General features: G+C 31.8%; 1 protein-coding gene across 1 annotated transcript; it reads right to left on the reverse strand.

Annotated features, from left to right (window-relative positions):
- Positions 1–1033: 1033 nt before the first annotated feature.
- On the reverse strand, positions 1034–11902 carry LOC125776584 (uncharacterized). Its single transcript, XM_049449616.1, has 3 exons — positions 10753–11902; positions 6951–7097; positions 1034–1060 (listed from the first exon to the last, which is right to left on the reverse strand). Exons 1-3 carry the CDS (start codon positions 11167–11169, stop codon positions 1034–1036), a joined length of 591 nt encoding a protein of 196 aa, XP_049305573.1. The 5' UTR covers positions 11170–11902.
- Between the last annotated feature and the right edge of the window lie 270 nt (positions 11903–12172).

Here is a 12172-nt window from a genome sequence, read left to right on the forward strand (position 1 = left end):
TGTTACTATCAAATTTGGTTGAATTCGATAGGGCTCGTCTCGAGATATGTGATTTCACCTAAAAGTGCTTAGACAGGCAGACAGACAGTCACCCAGATTTCAACTCGTCTCGTCATTCTGATCAGTGAGTTACGTGAATAAAACTATTCTACTTTATAGCAATGCTATAAAAAATGCACCCACTATAGAAGAATTCGAAGAACTCTATTCCAAAAAAGCTTGAATAAGTCAGTTGAGTTCCCTTAGAACTCCATGCTACCAGATCGGTCTGAGTACTCTCTTATTTATGAGTAGCTCGCTCTTTGGATGGAGGCGGCATCTTGACTTTAGGAAACATGTTCTCTGGATTGTTTTGAATTCTCAAGTATTTCTTGTTATTATTGCAAATTTATTTGGGAACAAGATACTGCTTATATTTTTATATTTATTTATATTTTTATTAAGAACATTAAAGTAAGCATCGCCATCCATCTAAAATATATTTTATAAATTTGTCTAGTTAACTCCGAAAATGTATGCCTTATTCAGTTGCTGCCACAAAAGTGTCCGTACCCTGTATATCCGCATTAATGCTATTTTATATGCCTATTTATATAAATTTCTGCCTGCATGCGCATATTTGTTCTACTTAAGCTAGTTAATAATCTGTCTGCTGCATTGATGCATGCCAAAATGCATGGCATGCATTAAGTAAGCACTAAAGTACACTTCTTTGATTTATACTTAAGTGAGTAAAATAAATCAGGCATGAAACTTATTGCAATTTATTACTGCCATTCGCACAACAACAATTATATGCTATAGCCTATACATAAGCAAAATGTATATAGACAATGAAATTAACTTGCTAAATAAGTAATAACTAAAGCAAATACAACGAAAATGCCACTGAGTTAATTTAAAGCACTTTTCATGTACTTACTGCGTATTCATTTGCGTGTTTGTGTGAATGTGGGTGTGTGTGCGCTAGTATAAATAAACTTACATATAATCGTTATAAATGCCGAAATTAGTTTTGTAATTAAAATGCAATTTAAGCCTTTTGCACATTCTTATGCAGCTGCAAAAACATAACCAATAATTTAAATTAATTACAAATGCGCCTAAATGCACACTAAATATTTGCCAGCGCTGCGCAAGGGGGTGCAGTGGTTAAGAAGCTGCAAAGTGCCGGAGTAGAAGGCGCAGCTGACATGCATTGCCACTGCAAATGCAGTTTAATAGCGCGTGGAGTGTGTGCGCTTGAATGCACTACAACAACAGCTGCATAGCTGTGTGAGTGTATGTGTGTAGTTGTAGTGAGATAATGCGTATGTAGCACTATGCCGGCGCAAAATGATAATAAAACCGAATAATTCAATTAAATTTGTATGCATGTCTAATGCACGCACACACACAAAAACACATGCACGAGTATAAACCCACACACATATGATTATATAACGCACTGCTGTATGCCGTCTGTGGCGCCCGAAAGTATGCACTTGTGCTTCAAATTAACATTTGCCGGCAGCAATGCAGAAAAGTGCATTTTCGAATTATGTGCGGCAAAACAACAGCAACAACAAAGAAAAACAATTTTAAATCAGAAAAAATTAAAACCGATATGAAATTGTCTGCTTGCCACTTTAATTAGATGCTAAATAATTTAAATTGCGTAAAACTCGAAATTGAAAGAAAAGCGTGCCAACGAAGTACGCAAGTATTGGCTGTGCAAGAAACGGCAGCAGCAACAAAAATGCGCAATCTAAGCAGCCCAGCGGTAGCGCATAAAAAATTCAATGCATAGAAATGCGTAGCAAATTTTTGGATTGCACGCCATTGAAAGGCAAGTGTGCGAAGAAGAAAAAAATTAAAAAAAGAGAAAACGTGAACTTCGGCGGCACCAACGCTATAATACCCTTCATGGGTGCATTTATTATAAATAAAGGAGTATAAAAATCGCTTTATTTGGATTTTTAGTGGTCAGTTTGTATGGCAGCTATATGCTATAGTAATGTGATCCGCACAATTTCTTCAGAAATCATACTGGTGCTTAAAAAAAAATTAGAACCAAATTTGGTGAAGATATTTCGTCAGATAAAAAAGTTTTCCATACAAGAACTTCATATTGAGCCATCAGTTTGTATGGCAGCTATATGCTATAGTCAGCCAATATCAGTGCACTGACAAATGTGTAGCTTCTTGGAAAGAAAACGATATTTCAGAAGTTTCAGTTCGATATCTCAAAAACTTAAGGACTAGTTGGCATATATACAGACACATGGGCAATCGATCAAGTTCGTCATGCTGATTATTTAAATACAATATAACATTTCCCTCTGTGTTAATATAGTATATGGTATAAAAAAACCAAAAATAAAGAATCTTGCCGCACATGTGGCGCTTACGTATTCACCCGGCGAAATTACGGCGCTCCGCTCTGCATTAAGTTGCTAAAAATTTATGCATTGAAAAAGTACTTTGCCGCATATAATCAACTTTATTGCAAACAGCATCAAGTAAGACAATACGTTTACGCTTTTTTCGTTTGCTTTTTCGGCCAAAAGCGAGTCAAAATAAAAAGGGGGAAAAATGCCGAAAACATTAAACAAATTATAAGCGAAAAAAGTTGGCCGGCCAAAAAACTGCTACCAATGAATATAAATAAACGCAGAAATGCCCGATTGCTCGCTATGCCATAAAGGATAAAAAGGCTAAAGACAGCAGTCCGCTACAGTCGCGTGCCTTTTCATGCAGCCACTCGCTCTGCTTGCCTTGTTTTTCCTACCTTCTGTAGCCGCTACCCGGCGCTTGTTTTTTAAATTTCACTTTTTTCTTCGTTTTTTTCTTTTTTCGGTACGCATAAAAATGCAAATTTATGCACTCGAAAAAAGCGCTTCCACGCCGCTGTAGCCTGCTGCACCCACTGCCACCGCAACTACTTCAACAAAGATTGAATTGTTTGAATGCATTCACTCGCGTCTGCTCATTTTGTTGGACCAAATAAATGTTTGTCGTGCGCACAAAAGACATAAAAAATATATATGGGTGCATATTAGGGTGGTTCTTAAGAGATATGATGCGAGTCTTCTACCGGCCGCTCGGTTCCAACGGTCACTATCGCAGTCAAAGAATTTAGACATTAGTTTCCATGGCATATTTCACAGTGAATATTATTTTATTATTATATTGTTTAATGAAATAAAATCTTAAAAAAAATTCTACAATATACCTAAAAACGATATTATTGTAATCGCAGATTCCATATATGTGAACAATACAATTTTTGACGAATATTTAAATATGAGAAATATTATTTAAAAATGAAAAATCAGAACAAAATATTTTAATTTGTACCTAAAACCGGTACAGTCAACGATATACCCCATATATTATAATTTTTTGTGCATTTTACATATATATTTTAATGTACCGTGTTGCTCAGGGGTTAAAATCTATGAGTGAGATAATATCCCCTAAAAAATAAACAAATAATTCACATTTTACCGAAAAACGGTATTATTTTAGTGGCATGTTTCACAAATAGATACTGATATTTTCATTTTTCATATATTGTTGAAGATTTGCAAAAAGTAATAAATAAATAATAAATTTCTTCACATTTCATACAGAACCAATACAGTAATAGTAAACGATATCGCACATAAAGCTTGATTTTTATAGCATGTTCCAAAGTGTTCGAAATTTACATTTATATCAGATCAAGAGTTCTAATAAATAATTTACTTTTCCAATTTGTACCTAAATACGGTACTATTATTTTTAAATTAATAAATAAATACAATTTTTTCAGTTTGTATCTAAATACGATACTATTACCGTAAAAGTGTTGAAAGCCTAGAAATAATATTAAAACTCAAAACATATAAAATATAAAATTTTTTGTTCAAATTGTACCTAAATAATACCTAAACACGGTATAGTTGCATAAAATATAGATTTTTTTCCAGTTGCACAGTGTTGAAATTTTATATGGAAGGTAAATTAATTCAAAGAAAAAATATACTTTTTATACGCTGTACCGAAAACCGGTACAACTATATATGTATATCGACTTCATGTAAAAATATAAATTTTTCTACTTTCAGAGCTTAATGTAAAATTCAAACAACAAAAACAAGAATCAATAACGGCTTTAAATTATACCTAAAATCGGTACTAATATAGAAAGACATTTTGAGCTTAAAATTCGATGCTGTTAAAAAAATTTTGACTAAACTGAATTCTTACCCTAAACTATATGTTTTTTTTTTCAACTTCTAACAAAAGAAAATTATAGATATATCGGACTGAAAAATAGGAAATCCGATAGAAGTACTATTGTATTTAGGTACAAATTTTAAATATAAAGTAAGACTGGTTCAAGGCCTAAATTATCACAAATCGGCATTAAATTAGTGTAAGACATTTTCCGCTCTACTGTATCGCCCAGCGGCTTGGGTTATTAAACCTGTCATTAAAAAATTTTCACTATTTAAGCACCACCCTAATGCAGAAAAAAGTCGGCATGGCAAGTCTACTGCAAGTTTTTTGTGCACTCATTTCATTACTTTATTTTATGGTATTTTTTGCGCTTTTTATTGCAAACCAGTCAGTCGTTGGAAATTGTCAAAGCGGAAATCAGCAATCAATTAATTCGATTTGTAAATGCAAATGATAATTTCGCTCGGTCAACCATTATCGGGCATTGTCTGCCTTGCTGACTCTTTATTATTCATTGTCTCGCAGTGAGATATATTTTTTGGTCGCTGTGTTTTTGCTCCTTAAAAAAATATTATAATAAGGCATAATTATGAAAACAAGTGTATCACAAATTGATGAGTCGAAATGTGGCGAAATTAAATTAAATCTATTGGGATTGCTGCGGCACAGTGCGGCGATGTGATTGCCAAGGAAAAAAGGAATCAAGTCGAAAATTTCCTTAAAATTGTAGAATGGTGCTGGACAACATGGAAAACCAATATTATAGAAAGTTTAAATGTTAAAAAATCGAAATAGAAAAAATCTAAATTTAGTATGCAATGCTTAAACTCTTCGCTCTCAATATGTGCTATTTGTGGGTTATATTAAAGACGGTTCACTTTTCCTTTGAGACCACTTAAAGCTTACAGTTTTATTGAGAAATTGAGATTGTCAATAAACTTACGTGAGAAGAGCTGCCACCTGTTTAAATTTCTTACATATTATTCTTCTTTATGGGCGTAGACGCCGCTTATGCGGTTATAGCCGAGTTAACAATAGCGCGAGTTTTAGGTTTGTTCGAGCGGAGGAATAAAAATGCCAATGATGTTATTTCTATGACATTATATTTTATTCTCTGATGTTTCAAGTTATGTTCTGCTTATATAACTACTAAAGTGATTACAATTTTCTTAATCTATTTCTTTGTTTTGTTTATTTTCTTATGAAATACAATATTTGTAAAATGTAATCTTATTTTCTATTGAATGCAAACAAACATGACTGTGGGGTTTACCCGATAATGTTTGGGTTATCATTATAGTCAAACATAAGGACCAAAACATGTTTGTATACATTTGCATTATGTTCTTTATCTCTACTTGTTATCTTATATTTTTTGTAATGTTTACTTGTTTTTCTTTAATCTTTTATTTTGTCCAATTTATAATATTTTGTTGTGTGGTGTCTGGTTGGGATGATAGTGTACACATAACTCCTCCCTCCCTTAATGGAAAACTCTCCTGAGTTTGAATAGTATTGTTTTTCATTTTTTTAATTTTACAAGATATTAAAATTATTATTATAATCACAATAATACTTAAAATTGATATTCCAATATGAGAGATATTTTTGTGATATTTTAATTCATTAATTTCTTTTAAATTTTCTTCGTTTTTAAATACATGGTCTTTAATTTTAATTTTGTTAGTGAAATTGTGAGTATCATAGTTTGGATAATAGAATCTCTGATTGTATGAAATTTTAGTATTTGAGAATGTTTGGTATAGGGTCTTAATAGTGCAGTTATTATAATGAATCAATGTAGTATTTTTCAACTTAATTTTTCTGTTGTCGCAGTTCTGGTTTAGTTCTATGCCATTTGCATTTTTTTTTTAAATAGTTTCTTCATCAATTTGTAAAATTTCTGTAATGCTATTTTTGATAAGTTCACAATTTAATAAGTAGATGCAATGTTTAGAAATTTGTAGTTCATTGAGTGTTTTAGCTTCTTCGAATTTATAAGTGACATTTTTGTATTCAAAAACATTTTCGATTTCTGCTGTTATTTCTTTACCTGCTGTGTTTGGTATAGGAATAATAGTTTTTAATTGTACCGATTGAAATTCTTTTGGGATTTTGACTACGAACATTAACAAATTTTCTTTATATTCCAAGGCGCATAATTTTATATATTGAAGTTTGTTGAGGTCTATGTTGTAATTATAAATTTCTTCATTTGTTAAAATGCTTGGGTGAAAAATACCATTTTTTGCTGAAATAATGTTTTCCTGAATCTGGTTTACTGCGTCTTTGAGAATGTTTATCTTTATTGTTTGTTCATGAAGAATCAATATTTTGTCTGTTCTCTCTTGATACACTAAAGAATTATTTCTTTCGTCTTCAATAATTTGTTTTAATTTTGTAAACGTGTTCGAAAAGAAATTATTAATTTTTATTTGGTGGTCGAGAGCTGTAATTGAATTATGTAAATTTTCATCTACTTTCTTAAGGTGATTTTCAATATCTATTCTATCTCCATCATCCATCGTTCCAAATAGAAATTTATGTACAGAACCTATACCGTTAATTAACCCTCTCTTTTTTCTACTAACTTCTTTTCTTGGGATTAATGTTTTGATTTTACCTCTCAAGATTTCAATTTCATTAGATAGGGTGTAGTAATGTAAATGTGAATATGTTTGCGAGATTTTTGTTATATTATTTAGTATGTAAAGAATTTCGCGAGGGTCAATTATGTGAATTACGAGGTCAGATGATGTAACAATCTGTTTAGTGTTGGTGATGATTTCTGCGTATCCATTGTCGGTATGTATTTCATGTACTTCCAGTTTGGCTGCATTGCTAATTATTACAATTGCTATCATCAATGTTATTTTGAAGATGTATTTGACCTAAAAATTTGTTTGGACGTTTAATATTTGTCGGGTGAATATTATCTAATGGTAATTTTCTATACCTTGGTTCGTATTTGTGCCGAACTGCTTTATAATTTTTTACGTAACCTTCTTTTTGAGTGTTATTAGACTCTTCTCTATTTCTATTTAGTTTTCCTATGCATTTTTCTTTAGTCTTCTGAATAGTGTCTTTAATCAAATTCTTATCAGTTTTTCCATTTATAACCTCAAGAGGTGTGGCTTTAATTGTAGAATGATAAGATTTGTTATACCATTCTATGCTTTGAAATACTTTTTCCGCTGTCGAAAGGCTTGGTTTTTCAATTTCTAGGACTCTAATTCTTTCGGATAGAGTATTATGAAATCTTTCGATATCTGAATTCCCAGTATGACTGTTTGGTTTTGTAAAATGAACTTCTATTTCTTCTTTCCTAAAAAAATCTTTTATGTTAATTGAGTTGAATTCATTATCTAATATTAACATTCTGGGTCTACCTTTGATAGAAAAGAATAATCTAAGCTTTTCTATAATAGTTGTACTGCTTCTATCTTCTAGCTGAAATGCCATAGCAAATTTCGCAAATTTGTCTATAAAAGTAAGGAAGTAACATTTTTTATTTATGTATATATCCGCGTGAACTATTTCATTTATATCTGATGGTGTTTTCGTTAATTGAAATTTTGGTTTTAAAGGTTTTCTATCATATTTTGCTCTATTGCAAACGTCGCAATTATTTATATATTTTTGAATCAAAACTTTCAAATTTTTCCAGTATATTAGTTTTTTAAATTTTTCATAATTTTCGTTAATACCTGCATGGCCTGTTTCATTTTTATGATATTGAGCAATTTGTTTATAAACTTGTTCTTCATTTTTCATATCTTTAGCATGGAATTCACATCTAAAAAACTTTACATGTCTATTAAATATTTGAATAAGCTTTTGCTGAACTATATTGTACTGATTATCGGTTAAATAAGAAAAAATACCTACTTTTCCACTATTTATGTGCTTACGACAAAGATCTATGAAATTATTATTTTTTATATCTTCTGCGCTAATAAAAATTTTCTTCGTGTTGCCTAGTTCTTCAGATTCCATAATTTTCTTGTTTGTTAAAATGATTTGTGTATTGAAGCGATTTACAATAGTGTGTAAAATTGGAAAATGATCATTTAGTTCCTCCTCTTGAGAGTGGATTGTAGCATTTGTGCTTATGTTGTCTTCTTCCAATGAATGAATCTCGCCTGTGTTACTATCTATTCTACTTAGAAAATCGGCTACGTTATTTTCCTTTCCTTTCACGTAATTTATATTAATATTGTATTCACCTAGTTTAATTAACCATCTTTGCAATCTTGGGTTAATGTCTTTTCCCTTGTTTTTTATTTGGAGCCACTTAAGTGGTTGGTGATCGGTTAAGAGATCGAATGCTCTGCCATAAATGTATGGTCTATAATATGTCACTGCCCAGACAATAGCTAGTAGTTCTTTTTCTGTAGTGGAATAACTTCTTTCGTGTTTGTTACGTGTTCGACTAGCATAGCTTATAGGATGACTGTCCTGGGTTAATACTGCGCCAATTGCAAAGTCACTTGCATCAGTTGAAATGCCAAATTTTTTGTTAAAGTCTGGATATTTCAATATTGGTGGGCTTACTAATAGATTTTTAAGTTTTTCAAAGGATGATATGTACTGAGGATCGCGAGTGTTTATTTTAATATCCTTTTTTAAATATTTTGTTAAACCATGTGCTACTTTAGCGTAATCTCTTACAAATTTTCTATAATAACCTGTTATACCTAGGAATGATTTAATTTGCTTTGATGTAGTAGGCAACTTTAGTTTTTGTATGTTTTCGATTTTGCTTAAATTTGGTTGTATCCCTTCTGTTGTTAAAGTGTGACCTAGAAATTCAGTTGTTTTCGCGAAAAATTTGCATTTATCTACCTGAATCTTTAAATTATGTTTTCTTAATGCTGAAAATATTTTGGTGATATTTTGGGTATGTTCTTCAATACTTGAACTAAAAATTAAGATGCCGTCTAAATAAACTACACATATCTTGTTGATATATTCCCTAAGAACTGAATTCATTAAACGTTGGAAAGTTGCTGGTGCATTCTTTAGTCCGAAAGGCATTCTTATAAATTCAAAGTGTCCTTGGGGTGTAGAGAAAGCTGTTTTTGGTCTATCTTCTTCTTTTATTAATACTTGATGAAAGCCTTTTGCAAGATCTAATGTTGTAAAATACTGAGCTCTTCCAAGTTTGCTGAGTATTGTTTCTATATGGGGTATTGGAAATTTGTCATCTATAGTGACTTCGTTTAGCTTCCTGTAGTCAATAACTATTCTCCATTTTTTCTTCATTGAATTGTCTTGCTTTTTCGGTACAATCCAAAGAGGCGAGTTGTACGGGGAATTACTTTCTTTAATTATACCTTGGCGCAACATCTCGTTCATCTGTCTAATAATTTCTTCTTCATGAATTTGGGGATATCTATAAATTTTATTATAAGTTGGTCTACTTGTTTTTGTAACTATTTCATGCTGAATTTCATGAGTATGAGAAAGGTTTTTACCTTCTTGGAAAAATAAATCGCTATTTGCTTTTAGAATGTATTCTAATTTTTGCTTTTCTTCTTCATTCATGTCACTATTTGATAAAATATCTAGCAAATTCTCTTTACATTCTGTAAGTATATTAAGATCTTCGTAATTGTAAGGGCATGAGTTTATAAATTTAATTTTATTGCCGTTTATTTCTACATACTCCTTTTCTAAGTAAATTATTGCTTTAATAGGTTTTAAAATATTTTGTCCTATTATTGCATCAAAGTTTTTATTTTTTATGTTGGTTAGTTTCCAATGTATATAACTTTTTCATTGAATTCGTTTGGGGTTGGGGTGACTAACTCTTTATTTAGGGAAAAATTTTCCTTAATGGTGCTAAAGTGTATTGGTTTATCAAGCTCAATGCATTCATAATCTTTTAACACATTATATTTCAATAATGATGTTGTAGACCCTGTGTCAATAAGACATTTAATTTTGGAATTTTTTATGGTCACTTCTATTATCGGTAACGATTGTTTTGGGCTGGCAACCGAAAATTTGCTTGTTCTTGAACGTGATATATTTAAAACGGATCTGGGTGGTTTTGTCTCCTTTTGAATGAATTATATCTTCTAGATTGTTGTGAATTATTTTGCCTACTTTGTCCAAAGCTAAATTGTTGATAATTGTCATTTTGGTTAGAATTGTTACGAAATTCTCTCGGCTGATTTGTCCAAATTGAATATTATTGGAATTTTGCATATACTGGTTATTATTGAAATTGCCAAAATTGTGAGACAAAGAATTTCTATTTGAAAAATTTCTATAATTATTTCTTTTATAATTGTTTTGTCTTTTATCAAATTGTATTAGCAAACCTGTCTCTTGAAGAACGCTAAAAGCCTCTCTAATGGTGCTTATATTTCTACTAATCACTACACTGCTTAAGTTGGGGTGTATCCCATTTAAAAATGTTTTTAGAATTAAACTTTCGTTGTTAATTGGGGAAAATTCTATAGGCTTTATCCTATCGAATTCATGTTTTAAATTTAGTTTATCTAAAATATCTTTTAAATTTTGGAAATATTGACTTACGTTATAGTTTCGTAGTACAATCGCCTGATTGTAAAGGGTGTGGTACGACTCCTTTACTCCAAAATTCTTTATGAGTTCTTCTCTCATTTGCTGCCATGTTGGTGTAGGTCCCAAAGGCCGGATGACACTTGCTGCTTCTCCTTTAATTTTTGTTTTGACGTGTCGCTGCGTTACAAATTCCAACATTGATGGGTTGGGGTTGAATAAAGGAAGGATCATGTCAACTTCCCTGATGAATGATGATAAATCTCTGCCGTCAAAGTCCATGATTCTTGAAGCTTCCTTCAAAATTTGCGATCCTGTCATCTGAAGTGGTTGCTGCTCGCCTGGATTCATTGCTGATGTATCCTCTTTTATTACAACTGAACTTGTTGTTGTTGCACTTCGCTCTTTCTGCGTCTTCTGTGTGTGGGGCATTAATCTTTAATCCCACTCTTCCTGGTAATGTTGATGGGCGGAATGAAGCTATTCTTCGCCTTCACAAATTGTAGTCCTCGGAGTCGCTCTCCGACGTTCCAGATAACTTGTGTAGAAACTTAAATTTCTTAAACTTGGCTATCTGTGCCGACCGACTTATATATTTGTATATATAAGAGATCTTTTTAAAATGGGAGCTAATCTTAAGATTTGTTTCCCGTTGCTAAAGCTTACGAAACTTAAAAACTTCAGTTTTTAGTATCGCTCAACTTTGCAGTTTGTTTTTACCGACTGCGCCAGTTTTAGGTTTGTTCGAGCGGAGGAATAAAAATGCCAATGATGTTATTTCTATGACATTATATTTTATTCTCTGATGTTTCAAGTTATGTTCTGCTTATATAACTACTAAAGTGATTACAATTTTCTTAATCTATTTCTTTGTTTTGTTTATTTTCTTATGAAATACAATATTTGTAAAATGTAATCTTATTTTCTATTGAATGCAAACAAACATGACTGTGGGGTTTACCCGATAATGTTTGGGTTATCATTATAGTCAAACATAAGGACCAAAACATGTTTGTATACATTTGCATTATGTTCTTTATCTCTACTTGTTATCTTATATTTTTTGTAATGTTTACTTGTTTTTCTTTAATCTTTTATTTTGTCCAATTTATAATATTTTGTTGTGTGGTGTCTGGTTGGGATGATAGTGTACACATAACTCGCGCGAGTCGTTTCTCCTTTTGGCAATTCGGCGCTAATTCGAGATACCAAATGCAGCCAGGTTCGAGGCTGACGTTGTTGTCGAAATTATCTATGTCTTCGAAGTTATGATTGTAAACAGTGCCGTGGGAGGCCAGTAGCGAGTGCGACGACTGTTTGATTGATGACAGGAGATACTTCGTCTTGCCCTCATTCATTACCAAACTCATTTGCATCGCTTATATATCCAGTCTGCAAAGATATGATTATCATCAGCGTACGCCAGCAGCCATAT

This window comes from Bactrocera dorsalis, chromosome 2 (genome assembly GCF_023373825.1).
Source record: "Bactrocera dorsalis isolate Fly_Bdor chromosome 2, ASM2337382v1, whole genome shotgun sequence".
Taxonomy (NCBI): domain Eukaryota; kingdom Metazoa; phylum Arthropoda; class Insecta; order Diptera; family Tephritidae; genus Bactrocera; species Bactrocera dorsalis.

What these genes read in the sequence shown, in the direction of transcription:
- LOC125776584 (XM_049449616.1), bottom strand. Translation starts at nt 11,169, where the DNA reads ATGCCCCACACACAGAAGACGCAGAAAGAGCGAAGTGCAACAACAACA. An exon ending in TTGTACTACGAAACTATAAC is followed by an intron (nt 7,098 to 10,752) that starts GTAAGTCAATAT and finishes ACAAATTTTTAG; the next exon opens with GTCAAATACATCTTCAAAAT. An exon ending in TTGTTACATCATCTGACCTC is followed by an intron (nt 1,061 to 6,950) that starts GTAATTCACATA and finishes ATGTTTTTGCAG; the next exon opens with CTGCATAAGAATGTGCAAAA.